This window comes from Echiichthys vipera, assembly GCF_963691815.1.
Source record: "Echiichthys vipera genome assembly, chromosome: 3".
NCBI lineage: Eukaryota > Metazoa > Chordata > Actinopteri > Perciformes > Trachinidae > Echiichthys > Echiichthys vipera.
In genome coordinates, this window is record NC_139828.1 from 14,563,928 (window position 1) to 14,577,381 (window position 13,454).

Below are 13,454 nucleotides of genomic sequence, written 5' to 3' on the forward strand. Positions count from 1 at the left end.
TTCAGCCATCCGTGAGGAACTCGGAGTAGAGCCACTGCTCCTTTGCGTTTAAAGGAGCCAGTTGAGGTGGTTCAGGCATCTAGTAAGGATGCCCCCTGGGCTCCTCCCTATGGAGGTGTTCCGGGCACGTCCAGCTGGGAGGAGGCCTCGGGGAAGACCCAGGACTAGGTGGAGAGATTATATCTCCACACTGGCCTGGGAACGCCTCGGGATCCCCCAGTTAGAGCTGGTTAATGTGGCCCGGGTGAGGGAAGTTCGGGGTCCCCTGCTAGAGCTGCTGCCCCCACGACCCGACCCCGGATAAGCGGATGAAGATGAGATGTCCGTATCTAACCTGTACTAACACACTAACATCCTGACTCTTATTCTTCTTTTACACTTTACTCTTGTTGATAGGTTAAAATGTCTTTGTATAGTTGCACTGCCGTTATTTGCTGCTCTGTGTGCCCTGAATTGCCCCCCGGGGACAAATAAAGGTTTTTGAATTGAATTGAATTGATGAGAATTAAAAAAAGCAGAAGCTGCAGTGCACCGCCTGACCTCACGGGGGCGGTAAGTCAATTCTAGAGTAGCTCAACAGTGGCACGGATGTACTGACGGTCCTAGCTAAACATGCTAGTCCCTCTCCTAGCGTTAACAAAAGCTTGTGGATATTCCTAATACGTAAATACGTAAATGACAAACGTTCACGGTAATATTGCGAAAACGAACCTTACAAAATCGTTACTTGGTTATCTGAGACTCTGTAAAGTTAACGCAGCATAAAAATGACAACGTTAGCATTTAGCTAGGGTTAGCACATTATTTGGGCAGAACCGCACCAAATCGGCGCCTGTGAATGAATGAACCCTATTTACGTTTGACGGGTTGCGAGAAGCGTTAATTACCAACATCTAAAGTCATGACTACTGGCGCTGATGTCAGGGATATTCTGGAGTTGGCTGGAGGAGACAATGACGGTCCCATCAGCAAGAAAGATCTCATCAACTCAGACAAGGTGAGAGAGAAAGATGCCCCTAATAAATGCCTATCCGATGTCATATTCCCACAATATTCAAAGGGTTACACAGGCTGTGGGACTCAAAACACAGTGCCATTCCCACAGCAAGACATGGAGAAGAGTATGTTTGCTGTTATTCTGTATTCGAGAGTATTGCCAGTTTTCTTTGAGATAAATAACCCAAATTTTTCCATCACCTGTTTCAGAAAAAAACCAAGAAGGCCACAGAGACGCTGACCTTCAAGAGACCAGAAGGGATGCACCGAGAGGTCTATGCTCTGCTCTACTCCGATAAAAAGTATGGGCGTCTACTGAGTTTGTCTTAAATCTAATCATGTGTGTTTGTGTGTGTATGTCTGCTTTACTTACTCTCAAAGCTATCACGTTGTATTGGATAGGGATCAGAATGAAAATGAGAAGTTAGGGCATTTTGCTCTCATATAAATAATAATTATTCATCAGGGATTCAGAAAAGGAGGAGCAAAAAATGACAATGGTGCACTTTACTTTCTAGCGTGGGAAATCAGAGATTGAGACCAATGACAGCCCAGTGAGTGGTACGCAGCAGAAGGGTTCAAAGTCTCACTGAAAGGGAGAGCTTGTCACTTATATTTTGCTGCTTGTTTTGCATGATGCATCATTTTTTAAAGCTAACACTTTGCACTGTATATCTCTACCCTTGGGCTCTCTGGCCTTGCACTCTGCAATATTTTGTATGTTCTTTTGTTGCTTATCTGTATGTGCTGAATATCCTCATTGAGGTGGTTGGATGAGAACATAGATCGAGCAGATTTTCCACAGATTATGTACCCTTGCTTTGACAAAGACTTGTTTTTCCTTTTAATCCCCAGAGATGCACCCCCTTTGCTGCCTAGTGATACTACTCAGGGCTACAGGACGGTCAAAGCCAAACTGGGTTGTAAAAAGGTGCGCCCCTGGAAGTGGATGCCCTTCACCAATCCGGCTCGCAGGGACGGGGCTATATTTCACCACTGGAGACGTGTGGCAGAGGAAGGCAAGGACTATCCTTTTGCCCGCTTCAACAAGGTAGGGATGAATACACTCACCTCTTTAGTGCTACCAATTATTCAATACAAACACAAAGGATTTTTTATGCTACCCATCTTTAATCTTCGGTTTACTTTTTTTAAGTTATACACCCAGATTCATTATATCCTCTCTCTCTTCTCCACTCTGCTTTTATAGACAGTGCAGGTCCCAGTGTACTCTGAGCAGGAGTATCAGCTGCATCTCCATGACGATGGCTGGACTAAAGCAGAAACAGACCACCTGTTTGACCTGTGCAAGCGCTTTGACCTGCGCTTTGTGGTTGTCCACGACCGTTACGACCACCAGCAATACAGAGTAATCACTTAGCCATTCATCTCCAGTACTCACATTCCCTTTTAGGATACATTGCAAAAATCATAATTCATTAAGTTAAAAGACAAATTTATGGTGATATTCTTCCATTTATATTTCTCAGAAACGTTCGGTGGAGGACCTGAAAGAACGGTATTATTGTATTTGTGGTAAGCTGACTAAGGTCCGTGCAGCTACAGGGACGGAGCCCAAGATCTACATCTTTGATGCCGGCCATGAACGGCGCCGTAAAGAGCAGCTTGACAAGCTCTTTAATCGCACACCTGAACAGGTTTGTAACTTTGTAGTTTGATCTGGATTTAGAATTCTTACGTTGTTGCTGTCAAGATTTCATAACTTAATATATTTACACAACTAAATAATGCCCAGCCAAGACAAAGAGCATCATTGGTAATGCAACGAAATTGAATATGAATATCGCACTTCTCTTGTTTTTCCTGCAGGTGGCAGAAGAGGAATATCTTATTCAGGAGCTAAGGAAGATCGAGACCAGAAAGAAAGAACGGGAGAAAAAGACCCAGGACCTGCAGAAACTCATTAAAGCAGCTGACACAACCACAGAGTTAAGACGAGCAGAAAAGAGAGTTTCCAAGAAGAAGCTCCCACAAAAAAGAGAAACAGAAAAACCGGTATGATATGCACCGATACAATTTGATTTAAGTAAAGCAGAAGCCAACCATTTGTACTTGAGAAACGTTTACCAGCAAATTGAAGAATCATTCGATTACAGAGATTTTATCACTGAGATGGCACAACTGTCAACCTTATGATGTGCTTATTTGATGCAACTGAAATATTTAAGATTTAGCTCAGTCTCAATATCTTGTATTCATCATTTTATATTATTTCAATGGAACCGCTCTGTGTTAGAAAAGAGGGTAAGAAACTGAAGGGGCTTTTTGTGAAATTAAGGCCTGATTTATCCCATAATAATAGTTGAATGTATTTACATGTCAAGTCTATCATAAGTTCAGAGGGGTATCATATCGTGCTCTTATCAGTTATTTCTTTTTCTTCAGGCTGTTCCAGAAACGGCAGGCATCAAGTTCCCAGACTTTAAATCAGCAGGAGTCACGCTGCGCAGTCAGAGGGTATGTATAGCTGGATTAAAACTACAAAAAAAAAGTATTTCCGAAACACACGTTCAATATAAAAACTTCCCTATGATTCTCAAATACCAATGAGGAACTTAAGACGCCAAACTGAAACAAAGAACTACCCTGAAAACCACAGTAGTAAGAAATAATGTCACATTTCTGTATTAAGAACTTATATTTCTCTCTAATCTGCTGACACGTATTCATCAATTAAGTTTAGTTTGAACCACTATTCATATCAAAACAATCTTAGCTAAGCTTGACCCTGCAGTTGATGTATGTGAAAAACCAGAATATCTGACTTGAGCTGGCTATCTCTTATTAGCACTGTGATGATTAATTCTGTTAGTGACTTGTTAATATCTGTAAGACCTAGCAAGGGGACTCTTATTCATCTTCAAGACTGATGAGGAGCTGCCGCTCTCCATGGAAAATGCATTAGCACGGCTAAAGAAGTGAAGTACCCCTCTAGCTAATCAGTCAGACAGACTTCAGTGGATAAAGATATTTTGATCTGGCTCGCTGAAGTGAATTTCATAGGAATTAAAGGCCCTGAGGTGGAGCTGTTTATCCTAATATCCCCTGCACCTTAAATCACACACTTGTGTGTGTCTTTTTGTGTGTTTGTGTGCAATTCAGATGAAACTGCCAAGCTCAGTAGGCCAGAAGAAGATCAAGGCCATTGAGCAGATCCTGCTAGAGCAAGGAGTGGGTAAGTGTGACTAAACATAAACATTTCAAAGTTTTACACTTTGAAACTATCCTCTGTAGCAAAGTTACACTATTAGGATCTTGAATCGGGTATTTGATGGTCTCAGTTTTGTGTTTTCAGTAAAGCATAAACATTTTCAAAACAAATCCTTATTTTCTATCAAAACTGCTTAAAGGAATATGCTGATGATGATTGTTTTAAACATGTACAAGTAAAAACTGGTCTAACAGCAGTAATTTACATATGGGAGCCAGTGTTTCCCCCAGGTTTACAGCGTTGGGGGGGTCAGGGGGATGACAAGAAAATCATGGTTTTCATGTGTTTCCACTGTAGCGGATTGCCCGAATGTTCTTTTGTTAGCGTGCCAGTCTGTGTTTAATCAGACTATTTAATGGTTAGGTTCGTATTGAAAGGTCAATCCCCACATAGATAAATGAATCAGTGTTAAAAGGTGTTAAAAATCACCAGACAGAAGGATCACAATTATACAAGCAATCATCAGAGCCACAATGCAAACTCAGTTTAAATCAGTGTATTACACAATAAGCTACACTCAGCGTCAGAAAACGTATTAAATTAAATAATTGTCCAAAAGGTCCAAATTATGTTCTCCAACAGAAACGGTCCAAAGTTAAATCAAATCAGTGCCCCCTAATATAATGGTAGGGAAACACTGGGAGCTATTTCTTGACCAACACCACCAGGGCGCAGGGCCTTCTCAGAGGTCCTATCCTCATGTTGAAGTTGTCTATGACAAGCATGGGTTACACCATCGTCTTTAAATCGCAATTGTAAACTATTTTTGTGCCGTTTCAATCAAAGTGCTTCAATCTCATTTTCATTCATCTTTGCCTTTGTGTCTCTCTGGATCCAGATCTTAACCCCATGCCCACAGAGGAGATCGTTCAGATGTTCAATGAGCTGCGTAGCGACCTGGTGCTGCTGTATGAGCTGAAGCAGGCCCACGGCAATTGTGAATATGAGCAACAGATGCTGCGTCATCGCTATGAGGCCCTACTGAAGACCGGCAGTGGAGGTGGGTTGGGTGGAATCACAGGGGCCGGACCAACAGCCTTGACGCAGGGCGGAGAACTCAATGCCACCAACAGCACTTCAGCATCCACCCCAGGGGGTGAAGCTCCGCCTTGGCCCAGTGCAGACGACATCAAGGTGGAAGCCAAGGAACAAATAATTGATGTTGTAGGAGCACCTCTTACCCCAAACTCAGTAAGTCACACAGCATAGACACAAAGATATCTTCTAAGTCTTTTGGACCAAGTCAAATCTCAGGTCTTTAGAGGTTAAGTCTCAAGTCGATGAGATATGACATGCAAGTCAAAAGGCAAGTTTTTACGTCAATGAGCACACTCAAAACAAAGCTCCTGTAAGTATAAGTTGTTGACTGAACTTAAATTTGTTTTTGTAACATTATTACCGATTTCACAGACTTTTCAGTTAAAGCCGCAGTCGGCAACATTTGTTTGTTAGCTGAGGATCTCGGTGGTAGTGGGGGAGGGGCATGAGAGTTGGAATTATTCAAATTTTTACTTAGTCAACTCGATTTGCCAGACTTGCTGACTTTAACTTAAATGTCAATGGCTTAAGGCAATCAAGACAATAGCCACTCATATGATTGTTACATTTCTTGCAGTGGAATGTCGAGCGCTGGCTGTTTCTGAATGCACTTAAGTAAACCAGTTACCCACACGCATGCCTTTCACTTTGAATATCAGACTAATACAGATTTATTGAAGGATAGAAAGTAAGTAATCAGACTTCAGTTGAAGGCATTAACAGACATAATGTGAGGTGTGTAACTTAAATATGAATCAAATTTCAATCAAATTTTATTTCTATAGCCGTTTACAATACCCAAAGTGCTTTACATCAAAGCAATACAATAATACATAACAACAATACATAAAAACACAAGAAAGTGCTACATTGCTGCAGGAAAACACAAAAGGTGCTACTAGTGCTGCTGGGTGTTAAAGGCCCTCTAAAGTGCACAAAGTATAAAAACAGGCAAAAATAAGTAAACAGAACTACCCTAGTCCGAGTAAAATTCCAATCTAAAAAAGTGTGTCATCAGCTTCGATTTAAAAATGCTGAGGTCAGTAGTTGTGCGAATGTCAGGGGGCAGTCTGTTCCACAGTCTGGGAGCTGTGACAGCAAAAGAACGATCGCCCCACTGTTTGAATCTTGACCTTGGGACCTCTAACAGCAGCTGGCCGGAAGAACAGAGGGCCCTGCCATGATCGCGGACAGTTAAAATCTCTGACAGTTAGGAGGGAGCCAGGCCATTAACGGCGTTAAAAGCAAACAATAAAAGTTTAATATCAATTCTAAAATGAGCTGGAAGACAGTGGAGTGACGATAGCACAGGGGTAATGTGTTCACACCAGGATGTGCCTGTTAAAAAACAAGTTGGAGACTTATCTGAAAAAAGCTTGTGCTAACAACAGACCTAATCTGTTTATCACATCTGAGCAATAAGACTCTGTTTAAATAGTTAGAATGCGCTCAGCACGTGAACAGTTACATATGGATGACGGATATGTTTTTCAGTCACTTCAAAGTCTTTCCATTTCCTTTAATTCTGATGATGCAGAACCCAGTAAGAGACCAGTCCTTGTCATTGCCCTAGTGACTCCCTGTGATCGGGATAGGTAAATGATTTGAACCTAAGCAATGCAATGCAATTGGCGTCCCGCGAGGGAATATTTCCTGGCCCTTTGAGTAGAAGCCTGTGTGAAAAAGTAATTCATGACTGCTGTCCTTTCTCGTATCGGTCTAAGCGCTACCGTCTCAGCGCATCAAATACCGGCGCGCTGGGAGACTTGCTCCATGCGCTCCCTGTAGGCGCGCAGCCACATAGCTACGCACGCTCCCGCTACGCTCTTGCTTGTGGGTTTCTGAATCCTCTTGGCAACAGCTCGCTAAGCTCCGCTCTGTTGTTGTACTCAATCGTTTCCGTCTGGTTAAATCACCACATCAATGTTTCTTTCTACACCGAAAAAGAAAGGTTGTCACAGAAAACCGCCAGTTCACCAGAGAATGGACAGAGAAGTTTCTGTTTGTGTCACTGTGAAGCCTGTGTTCTGCAACCCTGCAACCATATCTGTTTGGAAAGATTATAAGTTAATAAGGCATTTTCAGAAAAATCATGCTACTCTGCATTTATGTTACGTTAATTTTTGTCAGTCTAGTTTTTGATGAATAAACTAATGTATCATATGTGCTTGTCAGCCTGGTAAAGTAACTAGTAGCTGAAGTAATCAGATAAATGTAGTGCAGTAAAAAGTAGAACATTTCCACTGATTTGTACTGGAGCAGAAGTATAAAGTAGCATGTCAATAAAATAGGAAAAGAGCCTCAAACTTGTACTTTATTTAACAAGGATTGTTTTTTGACAACTTTGTTGCACTTTGAGGCCTATGACTACTATTTACATTTATAAAATAAAGACATATACTTTATGTACTCCTATGGCGCTGCATTGTTTCACAATATCTATTAATGTGATGCTCATATTTTTCCGGCTACTCATTTTTGTCAATCGGCCCCAATATCAAATTAATTGAATAGCCGTGCCCTACGCTAACAGAAGAAACCCCTTCCAGACCTGGATGTGATTGTTTTGTTTGTCATATTGCAGCGCAAACGGAGAGAGTCTGCATCCAGCTCGTCTTCGGTGAAAAAGGTGAAGAAGCCTTGATGAGAACTAGAGCAACGGCTCGTACACGGTGGAGGACAAGGGACCGTGTAAGTTACTCTGGTCACAATGGACACGGCCTCAAGTTTCATGGTTGGACAAGAGGGACGCAGGGGAGAAGGACACTGTTTTGCTGTCCATTTAGGTAGAACCACCACTGACTACACACACACACACACGTTCACGCACAACTTTTCATCTACCAACGAGACCTCCCCACCCCCTCCCCACCTGGCCTTCCCAGCATCTTTGTGACAAAGGCAACAACTGAGTGACATTTCATTCCATTACTGCCTGTCTTCTTGCCTCCACCATTGCTCAGCCTTAGATGAGGCAAGATCAACTGTAAATTGCCAGGCTGAGCTAATCGGGAGATGGGGAAGGAGGTGGGAATGACTGGGTAATTGAAATGAATTGGAATGAAAGAAGAGGCTCTGGGAGGACCTCGAGCCACAATGCTCATTTGACCCATCTGAGGGTTTTTTTTGTAGGCTAATCATGCCGTAGTGTTTACTGGAAATGTGTTTTTCTGTTAGCCTTTAGTACCCCCCTGTAGCTCCCTCTCTCTCTGTCTCTCTCTCTCTCTCTCTCTCTCTCTCTCTCTCTCTCTCTCTCAAAGACGGTGGTTCCATCTGATTCCCGTGTTTTATGTCGAGCTAGTGGGGCTGATTTGTGTTGTTTGTCCTCAGGTGACCTTGAAGATGCTTTAGTCAATGATTCAATAAACCTCATTGTTTTTTTTTCACCCTGCGTGTTGTGCATGTTTATGCCATAGTGGCACAATTTCAAGCGTCCTGTCCCTCTTTCTTAGATGAGATCTCAACTCGGAGGTAATTAGTGTTGAATACACATTTGCCGGGTAAGTTGTAAGATCATGACATTCTTACCTTACCTGTCATCTAAGTTAAGTGACAACTAATGACTTCATTAATATGATAATTAAGCAGTGATCATTCATAGCAACTGAAACTTCATTAGGTTCCCTCTCCATAATATTGCTAATTGCATGTCAATTATGTCATTTAGCCTACTTAGACATTCATTTCTATGCAAATTTTGAATATGTTTGCCCAGAAGAGGGGAGTAATGTGATCTATGCATTCTTTCCATTTACACATCCATAAAGATGTACAGTATACTTTGCAAAAATTCAAGTGTTTAAGGATTCTCTGCCAACTATTGCAATGTGTCTACAAACTCCAAATTACTTCAAAGTAGCTTTTTTGTACCCTTTCCTATCTATTGGTCATTAACCCAAAAAGATTAAATGGTTACTACAAATGAAGGTGTTGAAGATATCTTAAATCCAAGTGTGATTTTGTTAATTTGAAAGATTAGATTTTTTTAGTTTTTTTAAATTAAACTATCTTTGTTAAAGTCTTGATCCTCTCCCAACGTCTGAAGCCTTCCTTCTTAACTGTCATGAACGAAAACAACCTTCATTCACATCTCTAATAAGCTCTCGGAGGTTACAGAAGTAAACCCATCCACACACTGTAGGCCGTTTGATTGAGAGAGAGAGGGGAAAAGAGTGAGAGAAGGCAAGTAAACATGGGTAAAATGGATTTTCTGTGTCTATATTTCATGTTGAAAATTGGCTCATAAATCCAGTGGTTTGATCTATGGAACCCGTTGTTGCTTGAAAAAACCTCCGTAAATGTGTAATTTCTCCCTTGACAGAACACAGCCGAAAGGCTATCTTTCTTTTGCTTCCTCCTCCCCACTCTCTCCTTCTTTTCTCTGTCTCTCATTCTCGCTCCCTCTCTACAAGCCTGGTGTTGGATTAATGCTCTGCTCTCTTCCCCTCTCTTCTTTCATGCTCTTGATATCTTCTTTTCATCACTGCTCATCCATTTATCAAAACTGGGGCTTCTCTTTCCCTTTCTCTCTCTTGATATCTAAACCCATCTTAAGTTATATGGCAGGTATCTTGTAAGATAGGCTTCTAGAAAGTGGAGGTTATTAATAAATGCTAGTCTAAATTGAAAATAGGGGGGTAGGGTTACTTCGCCAGCCATGTGTGAATGATAAAGACCCCCAGCAGCTTCCATATTGCTCCATCTGCCATGAGCTCCATTCAGGCTACAGTGTACGTTCTGCAACACTGATGTGAAAAGCATGAGGCAGAACACCACAGTGGAGTGTCTTATAATGTGGTTGTGATGGCATTGAGATGGGATCTCTTTATCAAGGCCAGGCTGAGGCTTTAATCATGGCCTAAGAGGTGCACTAGCTGTTTATCATAATTGAACTGTATCCAGGCTAATCGCTGGCATACGTCACTGTCGAGAGGTCGCTCGGCCGCACACGCGGGCGATGCTGGTGGTGGTGATTGAACACACAGTTAAGAGAAAAGATGTGTACTGAGGGACATAAGGCAGGAAGAGGCAGGTAATAGCAGATGTGATAGAACCCTGTTCAAATACATCACGCCTTGAGGTAATCGCTGATGTGACAATGATTAGATTGTCGATGCCTCCTTGCTGTGGCACACTGCTTTATACCCATCATGTCGCATACAATCACTGATTACTACAAGGGAAAGAGGCAGCAATGGTGCAATAGGAGTGTAAGGACAGGGTCTGGATAATTTCCTTCCTGAGCTCGGGATTGAGTGCTTACTATATGGGCCATAACAAATGTCCAAAACAGACTTTCACCTCTATGCCCCTCTCTCAACTCCATGTTTCTCATTTTGACTTTCACCCCCTCCTATTGAGGTCACCTTGAGGGAGAAAACTTTTAATCATCGTTCTACATCAAATTCACCTGCTCCCTCTGGGACATTGAGCTGCAACAAAGGAGAGGGTAGTTGAAACTGCAGGTTGGAAAATCACAGTTGCCCACAGGGCTGGACAGTGTAAGTCATTTCCACTGGATTCTTTGCTGGTGGGGGAAGGCCTGTTGCAACACAAACCCAATCACTGGCACTAAGCAGTGCTTACAGCTAGGCATTAACCCCACTGTCCACTCTCCACATTAAAGCCCCGGGGAGGCAGAAGAGACTGGAGTGGAGTAGAGCGAACTAAATCTAGACTTCCTATTCCTCAGTACTGTGCTCCTCTCGGGAACATCTCTGCTTCAATCAGGTGTTGTTGTATTTCAAGGTGTCCTACCTTGAAAAGAATGAAAGGAATAGGATGGTGATGAAATAGAAAAAGTCATTTTACAAAAAGAGATTTCCTTGTCTTGCCATATAGTGAGCTAAAAAAAAAATAATCAAGGAGATTTAGGTAATAGATCCACATCCAACAGTTAAAGAGCAACACTGGCGCTTGTTTGGACTTGTGTTTCTGTCTGTATGAAAAATGTAAATCGCAATAACTCCTATGTTCTGTGTTTTAGTCTCCACTAACTCCTGAAAAAAATATCAAGTCTCTCTGCTGTTTGGTGCTGAGCAGGTCATGTACAATGGGTTTGTCAAATTTGACACCAACAGCTGCCTGCTGCAGAGCAGGTTGATGAGAGGGGTGAGAGAGAACCAAAGAGGGTAACTGCAGAGATGGGTGATCATTCTCTTTGGGTTTATCACACATTTACGCGTTTCACATAGCACATAATCATTTGATAGATTGTACATGGCATACAAACTTAAGTAGTGCAGCCAGTAGATAAGTAATGTTTCTATATCAAGTGATGGAGAATGCACAAAGACAAGGTTAACCTTAAAATTGTACATTATACATACATTGTATAATTTACAATTTTACGGTTAACCTTGTCTTTGTGCATTCTCCATCACTTGATATAGAAACATTACTTATCTACTGGCTGCACTACTTAAGTTTGTATGCGATTTACAATCTATCAAATGATTATGTGATGATTGATTGATTGATTATGTGATGAATGATTACAATGTATGTATGCATGTCCCAGTTTGGTGCTCAGCTTTTATTTTATTGTCTATCTGAGCTAACACGATGAAGAAAGTGGAGCACATAGGGGTTAGCAGAGTGTGCTCTGTTCAGGTCAGAGCTGTGATTGCATGCTGACTATAAACTAGACCAGGTTGGACAGATGAGCTCCACTCTGTTCTACCATCAGCTCTCAGAAACAAACCAGTTTGATTTGATTTGTCAGCGAGAGATAGAGAGGCATCGGAACAACATGTGACAGAGTTTCAGTGCAGCGAATGTCCCTCTCTTTACCTGCGCAGTTCTAACAAAGAAAAAAAAATCCAATTTACCATGTGGATCCACAGCTGTCACGGCAGGGGAATTAAACATTACCCATAACTCACTGGGGGTGCAGAGCAGGTCAGTGGATGGCAGGGATGGCAAGATCACTCTGGGGTGCAATAACAAAGGATTTTAACCTCTGACTCCGTCACTAGGGCTGCTGGCAGAGCATCCGCCGCACCAACAGCGGCTTTCACCGAGATGGTTAGCAATCTCTTGGTTGAGTTGACGACTCAACTTGCCGGTACACACCTTACAACCGCAACCCCCCCCCCCAATCACTCAAATTTATCCCTAACACAAACAGGAAGACATGGGAAAATGTCATCATAAATGCAATGTTTTCCACCCCGCTGGGTCCTGGAGCAGTTCCTGTGATTCTTCATAGGGGGTTTGCTGAGATCCTGAAGCGTCCCTGTGTCATCACCCACACAGGCTGACTGCTTGCCTGGCTGGCCCGCCACCACCAGAGCCTCAATTACCTGACTGACGTTTCATTAGCGCTTGCAGCTGATCCCGTGGCTGAGAGGCAGTGGGGCGCAGAGGAGCATGGAGCTAGAGAGAGAGAAGGGGGAAGAGAAGGAGGCTTCAACGCATTACATTCTCATGCGCTGTCAGAGTCACAGCTCCAAGTACAGCCACACAGCCACTCATTACATTGCAGTCATTTAGTACATGCTCTTATTGAGCTGGACTGTGTGTATGCTATAATAGAGCTTGCTGGGTTTTATCTTGTGACACCAGTTCTGAGCTGACGTTCGCATTCCCGTCCTGGCTTGTTGGAGCAACTGAGAAGTGTGAGATGTTGGAGGTGTATGTGTGCATGTGTGATATAAGGTAGCAGTCTGTAAGAGACATATCAATATGATGCAGCAAACTGATCAGAGGTTTGTCTGTTCTTGTGTTTTTTGTGTGTGTATGATAACATGTGTGAAACTATATATTTGTGGTAGCGTGTCCTGTGTGCATACCTGGGTTTATGTGTGATGTGCGTGTGGCCTCTTCAGCCTTGGGGTTAGTGCAGGCCATGTCAGAGATGATCCAGGGTGGAGCTGAGGGGGCTTATTGAGACCCCCGGCCTGAGCCTCTCCACAGAGCCCACGCTTGGCTGGCCTCTACTTCCCATTTGTCATCCTGGGCCAGTAAAACCCCTTGAGAGATTAGGGCAGAGCAGAGAGACTGGAGGAGTAGCAGGAATAAGAGGATCAGTTAAGCTATAAACACAGACAAGTTTGTGTCTCTCCCCCACTCTGACACTGTGACAGTTTGTAATGGCTGTCAAAAGTTCGCTCTGTGCCGTACATCTTCCTTTAAAGGACACGGCAGTCCCTCGATGTGCCATATCTCTCTTGTTTGAAAACACAAC

General features: G+C 42.7%; 1 protein-coding gene across 1 annotated transcript; it reads left to right on the plus strand.

Annotated features, from left to right (window-relative positions):
* Positions 1 to 598: 598 nt before the first annotated feature.
* On the plus strand, positions 599 to 8,625 carry dmap1 (DNA methyltransferase 1 associated protein 1). The gene is made up of 10 exons (XM_083911065.1): positions 599 to 997; positions 1,207 to 1,298; positions 1,852 to 2,047; positions 2,207 to 2,365; positions 2,487 to 2,654; positions 2,827 to 3,012; positions 3,403 to 3,474; positions 4,120 to 4,192; positions 5,067 to 5,419; positions 7,851 to 8,625. The coding sequence occupies exons 1-10, from the start codon at positions 902 to 904 to the stop codon at positions 7,908 to 7,910; spliced, it is 1,455 nt and encodes a 484-aa protein (XP_083767191.1). The 5' UTR covers positions 599 to 901; the 3' UTR covers positions 7,911 to 8,625.
* Positions 8,626 to 13,454: the final 4,829 nt, after the last annotated feature.